The 23,261-nt window shown below is 32.0% G+C and overlaps 3 protein-coding genes across 3 annotated transcripts; 1 reads left to right on the top strand and 2 right to left on the bottom strand.

Moving 5' to 3' along the window:
- Positions 1-9,275: 9,275 nt before the first annotated feature.
- On the bottom strand, positions 9,276-13,997 carry LOC142551654 (putative serine/threonine-protein kinase At1g54610). The gene is made up of 7 exons (XM_075661009.1): positions 13,211-13,997; positions 12,408-12,692; positions 11,999-12,316; positions 11,701-11,922; positions 11,464-11,558; positions 11,274-11,379; positions 9,276-10,366 (listed from the first exon to the last, which is right to left on the bottom strand). Exons 1-7 carry the CDS (start codon positions 13,652-13,654, stop codon positions 10,046-10,048), a joined length of 1,791 nt encoding a protein of 596 aa, XP_075517124.1. The 5' UTR covers positions 13,655-13,997; the 3' UTR covers positions 9,276-10,045.
- A 2,681-nt stretch (positions 13,998-16,678) lies between these two features.
- Positions 16,679-18,767, bottom strand: LOC142550944 (light-harvesting complex-like protein OHP2, chloroplastic). Its single transcript, XM_075659993.1, is given in 3 exon segments — positions 16,679-16,879; positions 16,881-16,929; positions 18,267-18,767. Coding segments are annotated over 3 exon segments (477 nt in total). The 5' UTR covers positions 18,629-18,767; the 3' UTR covers positions 16,679-16,813.
- A 1,593-nt stretch (positions 18,768-20,360) lies between these two features.
- LOC142550943 (limonoid 7-O-acetyltransferse) lies at positions 20,361-21,740 on the top strand. The gene has a single exon (XM_075659992.1). The coding sequence runs from the start codon at positions 20,379-20,381 to the stop codon at positions 21,726-21,728; it is 1,350 nt and encodes a 449-aa protein (XP_075516107.1). The 5' UTR covers positions 20,361-20,378; the 3' UTR covers positions 21,729-21,740.
- The last annotated feature ends 1,521 nt before the right edge of the window (positions 21,741-23,261 follow it).

Genomic DNA, 23,261 nt, shown 5'->3' with positions numbered 1-23,261 from the left:
ATTTGTCTAGTCGTCGTCAATCGTAAGATTTTATCCTCGGAATCGTGAAACTGGGAAATTTCTTTCTTCCGTGCACCAAAATTGCACGAAGTTTGTGTTAAAATTGGGTTCTAGGATAAAGAAAGAAAAGGAGTCACTCTATGCTTTAATTAGGAGATGAATAGAAAAAAAAAAGTACGAGTAGGTCTCTTGTGAGACGTGTTGGAATTATTTTGTGGGCTCATATAATTTAATTAATTGTACATTGTCAAGCTATCTAATAAAGGACTCAATAAAGTGATCTAATTAATTATGAGTTTTCAAAGTATTAAATAAATTGATATGGTCCATCTTATGTGTAGAAACCCAGCCCAATTAGGTCTTCTATGATGGGCTGAAGACTTTGGTTATATAAGGTTATGGTTCCCAAGGCACAGAGAATACAACACAGAACATATACGGCGCTCTTATTCTAGATCTCTCTCCTTCTCCCATCAAAGGCAAGAATAAGGTGGTCGAATCAATACAATCCAACTCTCTGGAAGTTTTCTTTCATTTATGTTTCTCCAAATACCCCTACTGATATTTCACAAAATAAATATAAAAGGAAAATACAATTTATGTACTCCAAAATAATTATAAGATTTTTTTATAAAATTATTGTATAAAACTTAAATGAATAGGTAATAGTCCATCTATTCTTTGCTGTAGTATCGAATCTCTGCATTTGAGGATGTATTTACTTTTCCACGTGAATATTTTTTTAGGTTTTATTATTATATTTATGTATTATATTACGCAAAGCCAACGCAAGTACATGATGACTAATATACATGATTTTATATATTCGTGATTTATATAAATATATATATAAAATATGGCATCTGTCAACTGAATCCCAATGGGTAAATAATCCATTTCTTAAACCCAATAATTTATGATTAATTAGAAGTTTATTTAAATCTTTATAAAAGATAATTTTTGATATTTTATTATTAAATATTGTGCTTTCATGTTTGGACTTATTCAATTGTGAAGAAATCATTAAAAATCAATTTAAATTTGAACATATTTACGCTTTGTAGAATTTTTAAAAGTTAAAGTAGAATATCATTTAATTTTTAAAAACTTCAGGAAAGTTTATTTTGAATATCACTAAATTGTTATAAAATGAATAAAAATTTAGATTGAATATCTCATACTAATAATAAAATTTGAAAGAAACAAAAATAAGAAAGTATCAAGAAATCGGTGGGACGATTATTGAAATTCTTTATGCAATTTGTGATTCATCCTTCACCTAGAACTAGAAGAGAGACACTAACCAACAACCTAGTTTATCCATATATATATATACCTACTAACTCTACACACACAACATTTTCTCTGTTTTATATTCTCCGAGGAAGAAGTTTCCGGCTCTTTTTAACATTCTTGTTTGTGTTTTCAGATTTCGAAGGTCCGATCCGAGCTCCCTAAGTGAAGATCCGACCTCCCAGCTACCATCCCAGATTTCAGCAACTTCAAGGACTAAAACCAGATTTGCTGAAATTGTAGCCTCTGCAAACATAGTAACTTCGTATAACAATAAAAACAATATTGACTACAATTACTATCTAACGTCAGGGAAATCCACAATGAAAAATATGAGCATCAATGAAACTGCTCTATATATGAGCGAGTGTAACCTGCAAATAAGGCATGCTAGCAATGCAGCTTCTTCTGGGCTTTTGACATTGTGAATGCACCAATTTGTTATCTGCTCAATGGGATCAATACCTAGAACTCTTCCAGCCGCAACAGCATTAGAGTTGTGCTCAACAACCCTTTCCTTTTGGAATTTGTTCTGGCAATATGTGCAGTACAATTTGGCAAGAGGAATATACTCAACAAGGAGGCACATTCTGCATCACAAGATAAAAATCTCTATGAACATTGCAAATCTCTACATGTACAACACATCAAGAGAATTTCAAACGAAAGCGCAGAATCATTTCAAGAAAAAGTGGCATCAACTAAGTATATAAAAGAACAAGGTTCATAAAGTTTTCCCTCAAAGTGTCGCATAAAGACCTCCGGTTGATGTTCACGCATTAAGTTCACCTATCATCGAGCCACATAGGATTAACATGAACGGACATCGAAGAAGGGTTGTGTTAATTTGACAAACATACAGTTTGAGTCTACAGGATGTACCATGCAACCCCAGAGATACAAGCACATTCAGCAAACAGAGATTAAAAAATTAAATAGAACTAAAAATTTCTACACATTGAAGAGTAGCTTAAAAACTTACTCTTAATATAGAATTAAGAAAACTATCGCATGCCATCCAAAGCTAGCACGTAAATATAAACATATATGTTCGAAAAATATGACCCGCGAAATTTTCAAATCACAGGAAAAGGCGTGATTCTTCAGGTAAATGTGAAGAAAAATCAACATCATATGCACATCATAAATCTTAACTTCACCTTCGTGGATGGCCCTGGGACACCCATCAGAAAGCACAAGTTTCCCACCATCGCAGATAACTTGTGCCCTTTCAACATGGAGACAGAGAATTCATGGAGGGACACCCCGTTAGAAGTGTAGATATACATATAGCTACAGAAAAACTAGGATGCATAAGCAAATTAAATGGAAACAACTAAATGTTCATTCGGAAAGCTGACACTGCATAGAAAAATAATCGGAAACCACATACGGTTTCTGGCGGGAGGCACGACCAGCATGAGCTTCAAACTGAGATGGACTAACCTGCTCAAAGTAGATAAAAAGAAATAGTAAATCTGGTAAAATATGGAGCATTTCAAACACAACATTAACACAATTACCAGAGTCCTGCAGCAGCGACACATTATACCCCATCCCATTTTATAGCCATCACGCAGTTTCTACAAACAGACAGGCAGTGATTCCAATGCTAAAATAAACTAAACAAATATATAAATGCATTCCACACATAACGTGGGTGCCGGTGTAAGCAAATAACAAATAAATAATCTATCTGAATTACCTTGCCATTAGAATAATAAGCAACTTCGGTTCCATTTGGTAATCCACCATCTTCAGAGACCATCCTTTGCATTTTCTGATATCTATGAAGACCCATGAACATTTTCTAATATGGCATGTAGACGAAGTATAAATAAGACAATCAGGTTTCTATAAGATTCAGATAACAACACAGCAAAAAGTACAGGCTTTTTAGTAATTTTTTATTGTGACGAACTCTTTGATTTCACGGATATGTGTGCAGATCCACTTTTTAAGTGCTTGGAGAGTGACGTATTTGAAAACCTATACACCACAATGGAAGAGTTGAATAGATTATTTAGTACTACAAATCAAGACATGCAAAGAATAGTAATAAACACCAACTTCTTTAAGTTCTTTCTCGTATTGATGTTCCTCACGGTTCAACAGTCCAAAAATCATCAGAGTCAGGCAACATGTTATCAGCCAACGGGAAAGAGTTTGAGTAAAGACATAATCGTCGGCGGAGAAAAAATATTCGGCCGAGGAATTGAAATCTTCAATTTGAAATCTCATTATTAAAGTCACATCTAAAAGCTTAACAGTTCTATAAACTTTCACTTCTGGACTCAATACAAGTTCATGTGAGCATTCATGCATCTCAGTCAAATCCAGTTTCCATGAGTTGGACTAGCATGTCAAATGCTCATCAGCTCTTTTCTTCATAAAACCTTGTGAGAAAACAACCATGTAAGAATAATTTTCATCACATTTTTCATAACATTGATGCTGTGCAAGTGAACAGAGCAACAGATGACAAAGACAGAATTCAGGAAGCGACCCACGTCAGAATTCGAGCAGAGTAGCATGCATCGAAGAGGTAAAAGGATTCAAATCAAGATAAAAGATCAAAGGCGTGAGTGAGTGAGAATCATTAAAACCTGCTACATTGCGGGTTCCATTTCCTGCTACGGACTCTTTGGTAACATATAACCCGTCGAACTACGTATAACTTGCATTTAAATTTTAATATTTTATTAATATATATCTATATCTATATAAATATATAAATGTGAATTCTGAATTTACATAAATATCCTTACCTTCATTTAATAATAATCATTAATACATGTTTTCTTTTTCATATATTCTTTTAATAATAATCATTAATACATTTTTATTTTTAAATTTAAAATTTACCTTTTTCATATATTCTTTTAATAATATTCTATATCTATATATCTATTATCTTTACCTTCGTTTAATATTAATCATTAATACATATTTTCTTTTTCATATATTCTTTTTATATAAATATATGAATGTGAATTGTGAATTTACATAGATATCCTTACCTTCATTTAATAATAATCATTAATACATGTTTTCTTTTTCATATATTCTTTTAATAATAATCATTAATACATTTTTATTTTTAAATTTAAAATTTACCTTTTTCATATATTCTTTTAATAATATTCTATATCTATATCTCTATTATCCTTACCTTCATTTAATAATAATCATTAATACATATTTTCTTTTTCATATATTCTTTTAATAATAATCATTAATACATTTTTATTTTTAAATTTAAAATTTACATAAATTAATACATGTTTTCTTTTTGATATATTCTTTTAATAATAATCTATATCTATATAAATATATGAATGTGAATTGTGAATCTAAATATATCTACAATTCACATTCGAGATCAAATTCACAGAAAATCACTATCATAATGTTATAAATTGTTAGTATTACGAACATTAAGGTAATAATGAGAAGACGAATAGATATGAGCGTGATTAAATAAAATTAAATTATTAATAAATATTAAGGTCATATAACACATTTTTTTTCCCATTTAGAATGTAGATATATTTAGATTACTTATGTATCAACAAAAATACGTGATTGATAGAAAATATTTGTATGTAAGTGATTTCATTGCAAACATTTAAGTTATTTAATCAATTTTCAATATATGATGATAAATACATATTACTAAATAATATATTATCTATTAATCTATTAAATATATGACTTTCATTTGTGAGCTTACTATTATATTATTTTTTTTTGTTTTACAATTTGTCATGTTAATGGTGTTATTTAAGTCATTTTTTATCTTAGTTTAATAAGATCATTAATAGTGTATTTAACTCAATCAAACTAATTATTATTTTAATTTACTTTTAAATTTAATTTTAATTACTTAAATTTATACATTGCCGTCAAATAATAATAGAAAGACAAAGGGAGATGAGTCGGATTGAATAAAAATAAATTATTAATAAATATTTAGTCAATTTTTTTATAAATGATGCTAAATAAATATTACTAAATAATATGCTCCATTTGACCATTTTGTATTCTTGCAATGAGAGGAGTTTTTTTACCCTAGCGTTAACATGTTTGATTGTTATATGTCATTTGTATTGATCATGTAATTGTGTTTGGATTGTTTATGTGATTTGTTTGTTTGCACAAAGAAAAGAGAGAACAAAATCAAATATCCAACAAAAATGGTTATTTTTCAATTTTTTATTGTTGAGATATTTTGTTAATTTTTAAACACATAATGCATGTTTTCTGTTTGCTTAGATTACTTGGTTTGAAGTGACTTAGAAAATATTAAAAAATTGAAATATTTCTTCGTTTTTACCTTATGTATCAGAATATCAAGAGATAATATTTTTTATTTATTGGGGCAATTGCAATTAGAGGAGTTTTTTTACCCTAACGTTAACATGTTTGATTGTTATATGTCATTTGTATTGATCATGTAATTGTGTTTGGATTGTTTATGTGATTTGTTTGTTTGCACAGAGAAAAGAGAAAACAAAATCAAATATCCAACAAAAATGGTTATTTTTCAGTTTTTTATTGTTGAGATATTTTGTTAATTTTTAAACACATAATGTATGTTTTCTGTTTGCTTAGATTACCTGGTTTGAAGTGACTTAGAAAATATTAAAAAAATTAAAATATTTCTTCGTTTTTACCTTATGCCTCAGAATATCAAGAGATAATATTTTTTATTTATTGGGGCAAATGTATTTCCAAACTTCTGTCTATAAATCAATATTTAAAATTTTTACGACATTATTATATTCTCTAATCAATTTGTTTTACTTAGATTGATAGAAGGCATTTTAGTTTGAGTTTTTATGTATTTGCTTATATTATTTTTGTAATATTATTTATTATGAAAATAATAGGTGAACTACAAAATTTGGTAGGTCTAAGAGTCCTCTGGTGAACGACAAATATGGATAAATTATTAAAATATATAATATCCATTAGATTTTTGGCATGCGATTTTGTTCTAATTCAATGATTATGCATGATTCTAAATTTTTATTATATCACAAGTTAACACATGCCTAATATTTTTCTATGGTTTAAGAAAAATTGTGTGACTTCCTCCAATATTATCTCGATATATTTCGAGGTGACAACAAGATTGTTTTGTCTCTTTTTTTAGTCAAAGTGTCTAACCAGCTAATTCATAACATATATGATGATAGCATAGAAAACCCCTCGTCAAATAAATTCACTTAGCCAAATATTGAAATTCAAATAAAATTCTACAATATTTCATCAAATTAATTTTGACTATCATAAAATGTTCATGAAATTTAAATGGTTATATTATTAGATGAGAATCATGAGATATTGAATGAGACAAATACTTTGACATATATTTGAATGATATCTCATATGCATATCTTAATTACATTATTCGTATCTCTTCTCAAGATTTTTAAAATACAATAATTAATTTTATATATCGTTCCACAAGATATAAAATATTATAAAACAAAATATAAACTCGATAGAAGAAAATTTGTTTAGTTTCAATGAATAATATAATATTATGTTCTAAACGCAACAAATGAGATTGAAACTATATCATCCTCATGACATGATGCACGCAATCATTATTTCAAAGCTTCCAAAAAATGACGATCAAGATGACTTTCTTCAATTGCGTCAAATTAAATGAGGACACAATTCTAAGATATAGTCATTTGAAGAGATTTCAAGTATTTTTCTCACAGTGATTGAGAAAAAGTTGTTAAAAATTTATTAACCTTATAGCTATATGTTGATAATATTGATACTAAATATATAAAAATGATATCACAAATATCATAATATTTGAAGAAGGTGCAACATCATTCATTGGTTATGTTGTTGAAAAATATATAGGTTATACATATTTTTAGTCACAAGTGAAAACTTATCACGAGAAAAAGCATTTTTTCTTAAGAGTTATAGTTGATGATTGTCAAAAGCGGAAAAATCATTTAACAATAAAAAAATAGTCGGGAAAATAAGATTATCAGATAAAAACAATGTAGAAAACAGAACAAATGGCGTGATAAAGAAGCAAACTACGAACATGTCAGATCCCCGATAAAGATTGTAAATAACATAATAGATGTTAAAGACGATCAGATACTTGCTGAACATACCAAAATAGTTATATGCATATTATAACAAACTACGACAAAGAGTTTTTGAGTTGTCAAAATCAACCAAGAAGCATATTGAAAAGTGTGTCAAGTGGATAAGATAATTTATCTGATTCATATACCGTCTATGGTCATGATTTTTTATTTTTTATGGCTTAGTTTGTTTCAGTTGATAAATGTCATTAACCATGTTTTAATTCATTTAAATATTATCAAAATTTCGTACATATATTTTCAACAGTTTAGATTTTTACGTGCAACGCACGTACATTTTTCTAGTTTATTAAAACGGACAATGACACCAAAATTAGTTATTCTAAATGTCTCAAACTTAATAAAATAGTATAGATAAAATAGCATAGCTATATGATATACAAAGAAAGCGGTTTATAAATATAAATAAATATATATTTTTTATCAAATAAAATTTTTAATAATATAAAATTTTCATTCAAAAAACTTCGATAAAGTTATAAAAAAATTCAAATCGTACATATTGTATGTGAATTAAATATATTGTTTTTTTATAAAATGATATTTTTATTAGTTTTGAAAAAAAAAAATATTTTGTTTTGATAACTCAAATCTCATGAAATCTCATAAAATCATTTCATTTTTGTTAAGATTTCATTTAATTATATCAAATTCCACGAAATCACACCAAATATCAATTTCGTTTTAAAATTATACCAACACTCAAAATGAGATTTTAATTTCAAATCTCAACAGATTTATGAAATCTATATATATAATGTAACCAAACACACCGATTGTATTTGTCTTATAATTTTTTAACAATTTAATATGTAACAATGAATAAATTAGGTATCATTATCTTATTTTCCATTTTTCATATGATTGTTGCAGACCACCTTTTTCCCTATCCAATGTATCAAATCAATTTTCCATTCTAAACAGCACCGAAACATATATTAGATATATATAAATAAACGGTGTATGTAAAATAAGTTTTAGATTTGTAAAAAATCACGACCTAATTGTTTCCATCCTCACTAAAAACCATGTTACTAATGTGACCAAAAATTTAAATCAATCTGTATTTTTAGTAAATATTTTATGGGTCTTTGAATGGAAAATAATAAAGTATTCAATGAAAGGCATTGTCCTGTGTGTTAATATATGTACAAATGAGGATGTCTCTTGTGAGACGGTCACATGAATATTTATCTGTGAGACGGGTCAACCGTACTGATATCCATAATAAAAAGTAATACTCTTAGCATAAAAAATAATATTTTTTCATGGATGACCCAAATAAGAGATCCGTCTCACAAAATATGATCCGTAAGACTGTCTCACACAAGTTTTTGGCAATGCAAATAGTGCACATACATCCCCACAACCAATAATCACTTGAAATGGGCATTCATGATTTCAAGCGTGAGCGGCGAAAAGCACCAAAATGCTACGCAAAAGTGGAATACTTTAGGAAAAAGTTGTCAAACAAGTAACGCAATTTTTGGCTTTTGAACCCCTCTTTATTCGGATATAAACTATGTGAAAATACAAGTCATCCCTTCCCAAGAATCGAATGCAAGACTGGAAGATCATGGAGAAGAGCAGATCCTATCCCCAATACACATCCCAGTTCGAGTTTTCAGGTCGATCCAATTACACGTACACGTTCAATGGGCCGACAGCGAATAACGAAAAATCCTTTGCAACATCAACTGATCCAGACATGAAGAGGAAGAAGAGGATTGCTTCTTACAATACGTTCACCACGCAAGGTAAAGTCAAAACATCTGTTTTAGAAAGTTTCAAGTGGATCAAGTCTAAACTCAATGATATTAGACACAGTTAATTGACAATGTGTAATAATATCTGTGTTTTAATTGTTATCCTTGTCCATAGACTCTCTTATCATTCCTGTTTGATTTCCATGTAAGATTTAATTATCACTGTATAATGTTTAAGGTTGTTGAATAGTATCTTAATGTTTGATCCAAGGTTATTCTGTAGCTAATGGGTCGGTCGTATTTAGGTTTTAAGAATAGAGGATAAATTTACATGTAATATATATTCTAGGCCATTCGGCCGAGGATAAAACTAAACCTAAAAGTCTAAAAGATTAGCTCGTATACTTACTTCTCGAGCTAGTTCGGGACGTGGAATCCCTAACCCTTTGAGAAGCCTCATGCCAGTTTTTTACTCATGCACCTTAATCCGACATATAATATCAACACGAGTCAAATAGTCGACATCGATGCCACGAGAGCTTATTTATGCACCCCTTGCTCTACTTTGAATTTCAACATATATAGCATCAGTATTGTTAGATTTGTTATTAATTACGATTGAATCTTTCAGAGAGGAAAAAAGCGGCAATAGGCCAAATCGCGTGTATACTTACATTGCATACACTTTCAAAGTTATGAGACGAACCGTTTCAAACTCTTAACACTTCCGTGTGTTTGGTGATTAATCCAATTATATATATAACAGAAAGTTACCATTATTAATCATGTCGAAAGCTATATATATAGTATAGATAGTAAAGAATTAGCAACTAGAATAATACAATAACTATAAATTCAAGAAAATGCACCACCCCTCTACCGTTTCCATGCTCCTGGGCATCATTGAGGCCTGTTTTTGTTCTCCAAACTTCGAAAATCCCTAGTAGATGCAGACCTTTGCACCGTGCCCAATCTGTAGGAACTATCATGATCCAAGATATAGTTGACTGTACGTCTATTATCTGTGGGTAACGGGGGCCGGTTCCTGATATTCCTGGTACCATTAGGATGAGCTTCTGTTCTTGGAACGACATGGGAAGGAAATAAAAGAGCAGGGATCTCCCCATTTTCTGGTGGCTTTGTGTTTGTGGAGGAAGAGCTTGATTTGCTGCTTCCAGGCTCTGTGCTAAAGACGGATGTTTCTGTACTTTTCGGCAGTTCCTGCACATAAGGATTGTCAAAATGTTTGATCAGTGGCAGACTTGTAGTGACTGATATTGTGTAAAAAAGGTATAACAGAAAAATGATCTTGATTAAAAGGATGGTCCTTTCAAAAGGTTTGATCAACCTTAGGGGGGTTTAAACCAATGGATCCAGTTCGCGAGCTTTTCGAGTCAACTCGAAAAATATTTGATCGTACTCGAAATTGTCGTATTTTAGCCGAACATAAAGATATTCGAACTTTTTTAAAACCGAACTCGAACCCAAATTACTTTTTTCCATAGTTCGCGAGTCGTTCACGAACTTTAATATTTCATAAATATAATATAATTATAAATTAAATAAATATATTCGAGTAGCCCATAATATTTATTTCGAGTAGCGCACGAATATTTTGAACTAAATTCGAACTTGAACATTGATTTGAACCGAATTCGAGCAAAAATATTAACATTTTCGAGCTTCGAATCGAAATCGAGCTCCACTATATCTACAATTTTTTTCGTATTCAGCTCTATTGAGTTCTTTTACACCACTTATCAGTTGTATTGAGTGAAAAATTGTGAACAAAAAAGTTCAACAAAAGAATGATCTTGAGCCCACATTCAAGACGAGTTTGCCTCTTGTAGTATATGGATTTGTCGGGGTAATAATCATCCATGTTGTTCGGTGCGGTTGCTTATCCGGTGAAGTGGTCGATGCATGATACTAGAGCTATTGTTCAGAGCCCCGTAAGTTGTAAAAAAATTATGGAGAAAGAATTATTGGGAAGATTATCGATATGATATTGCAATCAAAACATGATTGGCTAATGTAAGATTTTAAAATTTTAGTGACACTTCTAGCATCGGGGATAACTTGTATGAAGCCCAAAAACAACCAACTTGTGAAGTCACGAATAACTTACATCTTTAGCTCCTTCAGCAACTTGTTTAGGTTCTTCAGAAGCTAGACCCTTTTTCCTTTGCTCTCTCTGTGATTGAGAACGACGCCTAGCTTTATTGGTCCTGTGTCTGCATACAAGAGAATATATCAACTGTTCACTTAGAACTGGGATATGATGCCAGTTAGTAATGTGGATATAATAAATAACTTACCTTCTCTTCTCATTTATCAAAGCTTCGTCATCATCTTCAACATGTATTATAGGCAAACCAGACACTTCACAAGCTAGAGGACTTGTTACAAAGAACTGCAATTATAATTGATGTCACATTGAATCGTGTATAAATAAAATCTGTCAAGGACCCAAGAATCATGGTAAAATACTCTTTATAGCGTGCTAGCTCATTGCAAGAAAGGATTAGTACTTAATATATTTCTGTCTCACTAACCTCGTTCTGGAGAGCGGAACCTGCAGTTCCCCGATATGCAGGATCCAGAGCAAGAAGAATGCTCAAAAGGCCGACGGAGGAAGATGGGAAGTTCCTAAAATTTTCCCAAAGGCTGGACTTGTACGACTGTGAAGGTTTAAGAGCGGTGGAGAGCTTCAGCCGTTTATAGAACTCGTCTGGAGGCGTGCCACACAGTTTGAAAATCCTATGCAGCTGTTCAACCTGAATATGCGTAATGTAACTCATGGCATTAAAAACCAAAAAGAAATGCATATTTACATAAAATTTACTGCACTACCTCTGTTCTGCCGGGTAAGATGGGCCTGCCAGCAAACATCTCAGCCATGAGGCAACCGGCACTCCACAAATCGATTCCTACCCCATAATCTGTGGAACCTAGAAGCAATTCAGGTGCTCGGTACCAGAGGGTGACAACTCGACTAGTTAGAGGACGCCTTTTTTCTCTGTTGAAGAAACTCGCAAGCCCCAAGTCTGCAATTTTCAGCATCCCATTTCTGTCAATGAGTAAATTAGATCCCTTTATATCTCGGTGCAGTATACCCCGGTCATGGCAATGCTGAAGGCCTGAAAGTAGTTGTTGCATGTAACACTTAATCTGCATAAAATATCAAATTATAACATCAATATCTGAAATAATTCAAGCAAACCGCTCGTAGAAATTAAAGCATCAGCAGCGATAATTAAACCTGTGGTTCTGTGAGCCTCTCCTCTGGCCGTGATAGGATTCTGGATAAGTCAGAATGCATACAATCAAAAACCAAGTACAGGCTATACTGCATTCTTGAGATGGCTAATCCTTCAAGCTTCACAATATTGGGATGGTCCAGTTTCTGTAAAATCATGATCTCCCGCGCCATAAATTTCACACTCTCAGGTTCTGATGTGTCGAACCGAACTTTCTTCAAGGCTACAATCTTTCCAGATTCCTTATCTCTAGCTTTATAAACATTGCTGTAAGTTCCCTGACCTACCTGCATGATAAAACTAAGTTCATTTAATCAATTCTCGTGCAAAAATCAGAATGTACGATATCAATGAGACCTAACAATAATTAAAAAGCTGGAGATTGGATTTGCTAGCATTGAACACCGAAAATAAGTCTAACATCTCAGGAGAAGCATGGTACCCATACATGCACTGAAAACAGCAACCTAGCTTGAACTATTAGGATAATTATTTAACTCAGCCACCCGGATCTTGTTTTACATTTCTTGACACATCTACTGTAAAAATTAGTCTTGTACACAAAATATACACAGGAAATGCATCTGCAACAAGAAAGAGTCATTTTGACTGCACTCCGACACGATTTTCCTTACGTTAAAATTTTCGCAGATGCCTTCTTGAAACTTACTTGATCGAGGAACTATTCTCCATCAATCAATCAATAAGCCACATGTTTTCAAGAATCTCGTTTTCTATAAATTATCATGCTCAGCTACATATTTTGAACTCCAAAATACTAAAAAGTAAGTGAAAGGAGAAAAACCTTGTCAATCTTGACATAAGAATCAGCACTTTTCGGAACAATATTCTTCAAAACTTCTGCTGGAATGTTATAAGCCAGCCACTTAGGCCAACCATCAACCAACTCATCTCCTTCATCTTTCTTATTCAACTCAATTCTCTTAGAAACATTCCCATTACTCCCCCCGTAGCCGTTACTGCCACTACTCTTTTTCCCTTCATCGACACCCCTCGTATTCCCTTCCTTAACGTCCCTTTTGTCCCCAAAATACACCTTCCCGTTCACAGCTCCATTGCCGTTCTCTGGCCTCAAAATTCGGCCGGACTCATGCCTTGAAAACCTCTGCCCGGTCGACCTCCTCGCCGCTACATACCCTCCTTTTACATACCCATTTTCCATCTTCGACTTCTCAAGCTTCGGTGGATGAGACTTCATTGAAGGCCTAGTGCTCTGCGCACTCCCCATTTTCTTAAAAAGTAGACACTTCGAATGCAACAATATTGCTAATGTCCTTTGATCAACCAGTTGTGCTTGGCTTTTGAACCATTACTACTGAATAAAACAAGAATTCTACAAGAACAAGGGAATCGGGGAAATACGACATGTGGGAGAAGGGGAGATAACAAGTGTTTTGTCAATGATTAAAAAAAAAGAAAAAAGCAACGAGAAAGTAAAAAGACAAGATTTTGAATAAGGGAATGATCCGACAAAAACTTGGCCGGCAGCAGGGGGCGGCAGCTTAGAATATTTACGGTTTCAGGATCATATTTTGGGCCTATAACTTAGCTTCTTCCGCTGAATATAATCATCGTAATTACTGAGGGCCGCTACTGGATTTTCAAAATCGACATTAACTGCATTTAAATTAAATTAATTTACCACATAAAACAACGGATATAATCACATTTGAAAATCAATCATGCAACATAAGGCAAGTTTACTGGGATGATCATTTTTAATATTTCTTGTATAGAATTTGAGAGTGGTAGTTAAAATTAGAGTGATGTACATGATACATCTAACTTGTAGACATAAAAAATCAATATAAAAGTTTAATTTATCAAAATATCATCATATATTGTAAATCTCGTAATATAATAGTTATAAATATCTTTGTAACGAATAAGATAGGATAGGATACGAGCGTTCATCTATATAATTTTTACGTCGTCAAAAAAGATTTAATTTTTTTTAATATCTAAGCTGTGAACTTTCTATAAAGCTAATTGAAGCACATAGGGTACCAAAACGCAACCCACTTTAACTTGCTTGAAAAAAGTAGACAAAAATATGGTTTAGCAAAATATTTTCAGAGTAAATTGTTCTAGATGAACTTTAAGCTCTAAAAAATAGCAAGTTATTTTAGAGCTTATAAGTTTTAAATTTTGTTTAAAAATAACTTATAAACTATTAAAAAAATGTTTTTTATAAGTTATTTTATAAAGTTGGATACTCACAAATTATATTTTAAGATTTTATTTGACTCTATTTTAAAAATCAAATTGTCATAATATATTTTGAGTAGGTCTCTTGTAAGACGGATCTCACGAATCTTTATCTGTGAGACAGATCAATCATATCGATATTCACAATAAAAAATAATACTCTTAGCATATAAAGTAATGCTTTTTCATGGATGACCCAAATAAGAGATCGGTCTCACAAAATACGACCTGTGAGACCATCTCACACAAGTTTTTGTCATATATTTTATAATATCTCAAATATACCCTCTTATGATATAATCAGTGTTATAAAAATCCCCGTCTATGACCGCCTAGGCGGCGCCTAGGCGCTGGGCGGTCCAAAACCGCCCCGATTTTAGGCTAGTCGAGACTTCTAGACGCCACCATATTAATCGGCCGTCTAGGCGACGCCTGGACCAGCGGTTCGGGCGCCGCCTGGCGCGAAAACCGTCCAGACAATTTTACAATTAAAAATCCGCATAGGCGGTTTAGACTTAAAAAAAACAAATTATGATATTCCTAATTATAGTATATATGCATATCAACAGAGATGGTAGATTTGGAAGAGCATTGGCTATGGCAGGATGCACAAAAAATGATGAGAAATATGATCCAAGTAAGAACAATTTTTTTAAAAAAAATTATTGTATTTTGTTTGATAATTTTTATTGTTTCATTTGTTTATTTAGTTGGATGTTGTCATCTTTATGGAAATGGTGTACCTAAATTGCAAAAAATGGCAAAAAGAATTCTTTTTTTGACTACAAGTTCTTCCGGTTGTGAGAGAAATTGGAGTACTTTTGAGGGAGTAAGTACTTAATTGATTATTCTATACTTATTATTATATATTTTTATATATGTATTCAATATTAATATTTTTTTAATGTAGATCCATACTAAGAAAAGAAATAGACTAAATACCGGAAGGTTGAACAATTTAGTTTATGTTCAATTCAATGCCAATATCATCAACAAGAAGAGAAGGCAAGAAGAAAAAGGAGTGGATGTTCTACTTGCTAGTGAAGCAACTATGGCACAAGGATGGATGTTGATGATGAAGATGAAGATGTTGAGACAAATGTTGAAGATGTAAGAGAACTTCACGAAGAAGAATTTGTATCGGATGAAGAGGAGGAAGAAAGCATGTATTTTGAGTTTGAATCCGATACAGAAGAAGTATTGAAAAATTATGGAGATGAACTAGAAGAGTTAGATATTTATGTTTAATATCAATATATTATGTTGGAAAAAATGTTGAACAAATTTAATTTTCATTGTACAACGATTGTAATATAGTAGTAAACTTGATGTGGATGATTCATATATAAAAATTTATTAATATATATTTATTATTACAATTTTAAATTTTATAATAATATATATTTTATATACAAACATAATACTCATGAACCACTTAATGAATTTAAGCTTTAAAAAAAATCGCCTAGACAACCGCCTATGCCCCGTCTAGTCGCCCAGTCGCTAGGCGGTAGATAACCACCCGCCTACCGTTTTTTAGAACACTGGATATAATATAAAAATTGATTCGCCGAGTGCTCTTCCCTCTTCAATGAAAGATGAATCGCCCACTCTTCTCAAATCCACGAGCGAGGGTGAAGAAGCATATCGCTGTCCCATAATAATAACAATAATAAAATAATATTTAATGTTATTTTTTTAAAATATAAATTCTATTAAAATTAGTAATAATAAAATTTCTATTTCAACAACACTAATAATTAATGATCGTATGTACATGATAATTAACATTAATATTATATTACAATTATTTTATTTATTATAATAAAAAATTATTATATGTCATGTACTATACTGTATGTACATGTTAAAAATAATTATGTTCATCAATTTTATAAAGTTGTGCGCTTTTGGTAACTTCTTTATCTTATTTTATCCAAATATTTTAATAACATATTTTTAAAATAGATCATACATCTTCATAAACTCATAAATCAGCTTAAAAGAAATAAAAATTTATGAGTTGTTTCAACAAATTTAGTCAGACCACCTCCAAGTATTTTTCATGTACCAATTTGGCCGAGATCAAAGACACAAGTATTCAAGAACAGGAAAATACAAATTACAATATGATTTCAAACAGAAAGCTAATAAATTTCAAGAAAATTAGAATTATAATTCATCCCAGATCAAGAATTCCGAAATTGGAGAGGAGGATTTTGAGTTGATCCACGAAGTCTGAGCCAGGTTGCATACTCTGTTAACATTCCCACAGCAAAACCAAACATTGCCCATCTGTTCAAACAATCCAATATCATTATCATCATCATCATCCAGTAAATCAAGAAACAAGATTATAACAGCTAATCTACATCACAATTTTACACACGACATACTAACATCTGATTCTTAGTCTTGCTTTCGAGTAAACTTAGACCAGATTCGAGCGAAAACTTTTCTTTTTGTTATGTTTATTGAAGTTAAAGAAGAAAGAAAGAAAAGGTAACTACAGTCAACTTGGCACATTAATCACTTTCAGATCAGAGTAAAAAATAATTCCAGCTTGCCCGCGTGGCTAATAATCATTGGATTTTCTGGTAAAAACTAGCTTGTAGTTACAACTCTCTCGTGTTAGATTATGAGCCTAGAAATGAAGTATAGAACCAAAAGATTATTAGGCGAGATAGTTGAAAGGGTGAGTCAATCTTATGAATCACTCCTAATTATTTGTAAAACCCACAGAGCAATCATAGGATTGTCAACCCCCTGAGAGGCTAACACCCGCAGCAGCCACACTTCATATATTTTATTCACCTCGTATCTTAACACAGCCTACAGTGGACCACTGACCCGATTGTGGCCATTTGTCCAGCTCGCTTGTTTCACAGACTCGGTTCTTAACAAAAGTATCAATATTAAGCGGTAAGCACAAAAGAGGGAGGGGGTGCAGCCCAAAATATAGTCTATTGATGGAAAGTCACTTCAAGCTTTGTAGCCACTCAAACTTATTTCTTCATAACACCTAGTGTGCACACACCCCAGTCTGGTAAAATCTCATTTTCAACCACTGCGTAAAATGACTGGCCACATTCATTGAGGAGTTTATGTGATATATAGCCAGATGATTGATTTACCTTCGAACGGTGACATCTTTGCATTGAGAAACAGAGAGTTGTTAAGGGTGAAATTGGTGACAATCCAAGAGGGAAACATAGAAAATGCAGGAGTGAAATTAGCCTTGTATTCTCCTCTTTTTTTATCCATCTACCTTGGAGTATCAATAGTACATATATGATGTGTACATAGTACACGTCCCATGATTCCTTTCATTGTGTTTAGTTGAGCTAGGCTCATTCCAGTATATCTTAATCCTACTGTCCTACATAAGCCGTGCCAACAACTAAGCTGCGTTTAGCTCTGAAACTAATGAAAAGGGGTGGTCCAGATTAGTTTGGTATCCTTATGCTATTATATGCATGAAAGATTGACTTTCCTCTTTCAATCCACGGAATTTGATACACCAAGGAAAAAAATTGACACAAATAGTACCAATCCAATACGAGAAAATTTCAAACACCACCGAAATCTAAAGCAAACGTACGAAAATGGTTTCCCAATAACTCCATCATTACCTGCCATTGGAGATCTCATTCTTGCCAATGAAACCGAAGAAGGGACCTTGATTATCATCCTCAAGCTTCTTCTGCTTGAAATATTCTTGAAGCTCTTTGGCCTTCTGTCTCTGAAACTCCAGGGTAATCACATTCTTGTCTACCCCAGCAGCCGCACCCACCGGCTTGGGAGGAGCACTCGGCGTCGGAGAAGCCGGAGGCACAGGCTTTACAGGTGTAGTAGCCACTGGTCTTCTTATTGGACCCTCAGCTTGAGAGCTTCTAATGGTGAATTTGAGGGTGGGAGACGAAGAAGATGCCGAGTACGAAGTGTAATTGTGTAGTTTGATGCATGGGATCAAAGAAGATGACGCTATTGACATTGTTCTGAATCTTTTCGTTTGGATTTCTTGCTGTACTTGGTGTGGACAGATTTGCGTACATTGCCGATCAGTGGTGGCTTCGACGTGGGGCGTTTGTGGATGAAATGGAGCCAAGTTTACGCATAATACAGTCAAATGGAGTGTGCTTTCCAAATTTGCATTTTCAATCAAATTTTATAAATAAAAATTGTTTTTTTTTTCAAAAAAAATAATTTTTAATGATTATGCGATAAATTTATTTGTATTTAACAAACAAATCCATTCATTTGTTATTACGAATTAAAATCTTTGGCTCAAAATCCATTGATCCAATGAATTATATATATATATATATATATATATATATATTATGTATAACAAGTTACACAGTTATATATTTCTAGACAAAAACTTGTGTGAGACGGTCTCACAGGTCGTATTTTGTGATACGGATCTCTTATTTGGATCATCAATGAAAAATATTACTTTTTATGCTAAGAGTATTACTTTTTATTGTGAATATCGGTAGGGTTGACCCGTCTCACAGATAAAGATTCGTAAGATTGTCTCACAAAAGACCTACTCATATTCTTATAGAAATTATAAAATTACCCCGATATATAATTTTGAAATTAAAATATATTTATGACAATTTTCAAAAGTAATTTATAACCATGTTTGTAACTATCATTGTACATATAACTAAACTTATATAAACTGAAATTGTATCATATTAAATATCAAATTTATGCCAAATAGATCGAGCATTGTATTGTTAATGGTTTAGGAAAGTATGCAATAATGTCCACTAAATGGGCCATGATTTTTCTGGGGCCAATGCTCTGGACCATAATAATATACACTCACCGACGAAAGTCCAATTAAATTTGTATTAGATATGAATATTAGTGGATATACAATTTTTCTAAGATTTAACATAAATTCGTTGAATCGAATGAAATAATATATTGATGATCTTTTTAATTAAAAAATGAATTCAATGTTTTTTCGGTTATTTATTATATTTTCTTCATGCATGATGTTTAATGCATATAATTTTTAATAAATTGTGCAAACGAAGCTTGTTTAAGTAAAATATAACACGGTTTGGAGTAACAAATGTAGCGGAAGATTTCATCACCATACATGTTAGAGTAAATTTGTCCATCTAAAAAATTCCCAAAAAATTAGCATTACTAACACCCTGCTAGCTTATGATAAATATTTCTTTGTTTATGATTGCATAATGTTGATAAATTTTTTTAATATATATTAAAAAAAAACTAATCCCTCTCGGTGTATTTTAAATACATTCGAGGGACAATATTTTTTTTCAAAAACTTATTTTTTCAAAATTTTCATATGAGCACCGAACAAATTGCATCTCATCATTTAATTTTTCAAAGCCTTAATCAAGACCATAGCTACGCAACTGTACGATATATTTGAATTTTCTGCCTTTGTTATTAATTTGAAAGAGAGCCAACTGATAATATATTATTTAAGACGTCCAATTATCTATAATTTATAAATTATAATACATAATTTATCGGTATTATATATTTATTTATAGGGTTGCATAGGTAATAGAGACATGCGATCCATTTAACATGTCAAATGACTTTACATCAGGAGATTCCTCGCAAAAAAGACAAGATTTAGAGCATATTTCCACGGATCGCATCTTCTATAAGAGTACAAGTCTCAATGACATTCATCAGTAACAATTTGATTCAATATAATCTACCAATTTGTACGTTTTCCCGTGATAATGGATGTAGAAATCATCGCCAAAGAGATGATAAAACCATCTTCTCCCACACCAAATCACCTCAGAAACTATAAACTATGCCTTCTAGACCAGTTGATTCCCGCTGCATATGCTCCTATTGTACTCTTCTATCCAAACCAAGATGCTGCAATTCATCTTAAGGTTCTTGAAAGGATAGATTTGCTCAAGAAATCGCTGGCAGAAATCCTGGCCAGTTTTTACCCGCTCGCTGGTGCGATCAGTGACGATATTTCCATTGATTGTGACGATCGAGGGGCTTGTTTCACCACAGTCAAGGTCAACCGCGGCCTTTGCGAATTCCTCGAAAACCCTGATATTAAAGTTATCTCCCACTTTCTCAGCTGTGACGAATCTTACGTGACGAACATCCAGGCCAGTGTGTTTGAATGCGGCGGAATCGCCATTGGATTATGCATTTCACATAGGATTCTTGATGGGACTGCTTTAAGCACGTTCCTGAAAGCTTGGACTGATGTTGCCGCGGCAAGTTCGTCCAAAGAAAGGTCTGTGAATATTTATCCCGATAATTCGGCATCTTCTCTTTTCCCCGCTAATGATTCACGGCTCAAACAAGCATCAATGGCGATGTGGGGTTGTCTATTCAAGAAAGGACACTTTATTACCAAGAGATTTACCTTCGACCGGTTAGCAATAACAGCACTCAAAGAAATGGCAGCCGGTGAAGACGGGAAATGTGCCACCAGCGTCGAGGCAGTTTCAGGTTTCATATGGAAATATGCAATGGCGGCTTCTGAAGAATTAAGATCTGGTACCAAGAAACCTTCTCTCCTAACACATGTAGTGAACCTACGCAAAAGGGCTTCTCCAAATTTGTCCGAAAATTCTTTAGGGAACCTGATCTGGATGGCAATGCATACATGTACATCCGATCATAATGACAAAAAGCTTGGATTCTCTTGCTTGGTGGATGGTGTAAGGAATTCTATATCAATGATCGATAGCGTTTACGTCGATAAAATTCGAGGCAAAGATGGGTTTATCTTAATGCATAAGTATTTAAAAGAGATTGAGGAATTCGGGTCGAAAGATGTTGATTATTATGGGTTTACGAGTTGGCGCAAATTAGGGTTCTATGATGTCGATTTTGGGTGGGGGAAGCCTGTTTGGGTTAGTAGCATTGATTCAAGTGGTTCTTTTTTCATGAATCTTATTATTTTGATGGATACAAGATGTGGCTCTGGGATTGAAGCATGGATGACTTTGGATAAACAAGAAATGGATACATTGGAACGTAATAAAAAGTTCAGAGATTTTTGCTCGGTTGATCAGAGTCCTTTAAAATTTGGGAAGGATCAGCACAAAAATTGATCATTATGGAGATTTTTTTATGCTGTTTTTGCAGAAAAAGTTTCCCGTACAATCGTGTGATCTACATATATTTTTCACCCTTAAATTATATATCACACTTATTTCATTTAGCTACACTATTTTTTTTTGCCCGAGTATTATAGCTTATCTATACTACTAATAAAACAAGCTAAGAGGGTCGAATAGTAACCATGTTTGATGAAATATTTTCACAATTTCAAAAATGCTCTCATCACACATTTAACTCTAGAGCTCTGTGAGTCGAGCCGATTCGGTTTATACATGTAATACAAAACAATATTTTGACATAAAAAATAATATTTTTTCACGCGTCAGATCAAATCGGAATTTCGTCTCACAAAATTGACTTGTAAGGTGGTTTCATATAAGTTTTTGTGTTAACTTTAATACATATTTAATTTTGTAAAATATGCTTAAAATTTCATATTTTATGATTGTAAAAAAAAATCATCTTACTATATCTTGTCTCATATTTAATTTTTAGTTATAGAGACTGATAAATTAAAACTTTCAAATATATATATATATATATATATATATATATATATATATGTGCGCGCGCAAGCGATTTCTACTATATTTGATTTGTTGCTAGTACCCATGCATGTAAACACGAGACAAAATTTATATATAAATTGGAACTGATATCCAAAATGTGTGCGTGCAATTACTTGCAAAAACTAACTCAAGTTATATCATCTAATCAAATAATTAGTCGAAATAATGATTTGTCCATTCCTCAGTATATATATATTTTTTATCATACACCAATCAAATCATTACATATAAAATTACATAATTATCCTTAATACATAATTTTATTTAAATTAATTAATTAAGTATCTTTTTAATTAATTATTAAAAAGATAAATTGTAATTCACCATATTTATGTTAAAATCAGTCAATCAATCAATCAAAAAAATATTATTATTTATATTACTTTTCATATTCAACTTAAACATTTCATAATCATACAAATTTTTTTATCACATCTAATCTCCATCCATCCCAATCATATGAAATTATATATGGAACATTAATTTTTTATTTTTTTTTTACCTAACATTGGAAGAATAATAAATGGAGGCAACGTTGTTTTATGCGAAGGGTCCAAACACGTAATGGAATTAGGTGAACAATGAGTGGAGAAAAGATTTTTTATTTAGCTAAATTTAGAGCATAGTTGGGACTTGTGGGCAAGAATAATGGCATATATTTGAAACAGAGATGGCTGTATATTCAATACATTTGGAATTCAAGGAAACAATTCAATTTTGTTTTTATAAATTACTATTTTTCTTTTTATCAATCTTCGAATTGTGGAATTATAGTATGAACAAAATTTAATTGGATTTCTTGTATAAAAATCTCAAATTCATAGCTGTCTTTAAAATATTATAATGAAAAAGCTAATTGAAGATATTAAAGTTAAATATGTTATTAGTTCGGGCCAACAAAATTATTAAAATTTTATTTTTTTCACTTAGTGGAACAATCAAATAAACACAAAA

This window comes from Primulina tabacum, chromosome 7 (assembly GCF_025594145.1).
Source record: "Primulina tabacum isolate GXHZ01 chromosome 7, ASM2559414v2, whole genome shotgun sequence".
In the NCBI taxonomy this organism is placed as follows: Eukaryota; Viridiplantae; Streptophyta; class Magnoliopsida; order Lamiales; family Gesneriaceae; genus Primulina; species Primulina tabacum.
This window is presented reverse-complemented; position numbering and strand designations above follow the sequence as displayed.

What these genes read in the sequence shown, in the direction of transcription:
- LOC142551654 (XM_075661009.1), bottom strand. Translation starts at nt 13,654, where the DNA reads ATGGGGAGTGCGCAGAGCACTAGGCCTTCAATGAAGTCTCATCCACCG. An exon ending in GTTCCGCTCTCCAGAACGAG is followed by an intron (nt 11,559 to 11,700) that starts GTTAGTGAGACA and finishes TTATAATTGCAG; the next exon opens with TTCTTTGTAACAAGTCCTCT. An exon ending in TTGATAAATGAGAAGAGAAG is followed by an intron (nt 11,380 to 11,463) that starts GTAAGTTATTTA and finishes TCTTGTATGCAG; the next exon opens with ACACAGGACCAATAAAGCTA.
- LOC142550943 (XM_075659992.1), top strand. Translation starts at nt 20,379, where the DNA reads ATGGATGTAGAAATCATCGCCAAAGAGATGATAAAACCATCTTCTCCC.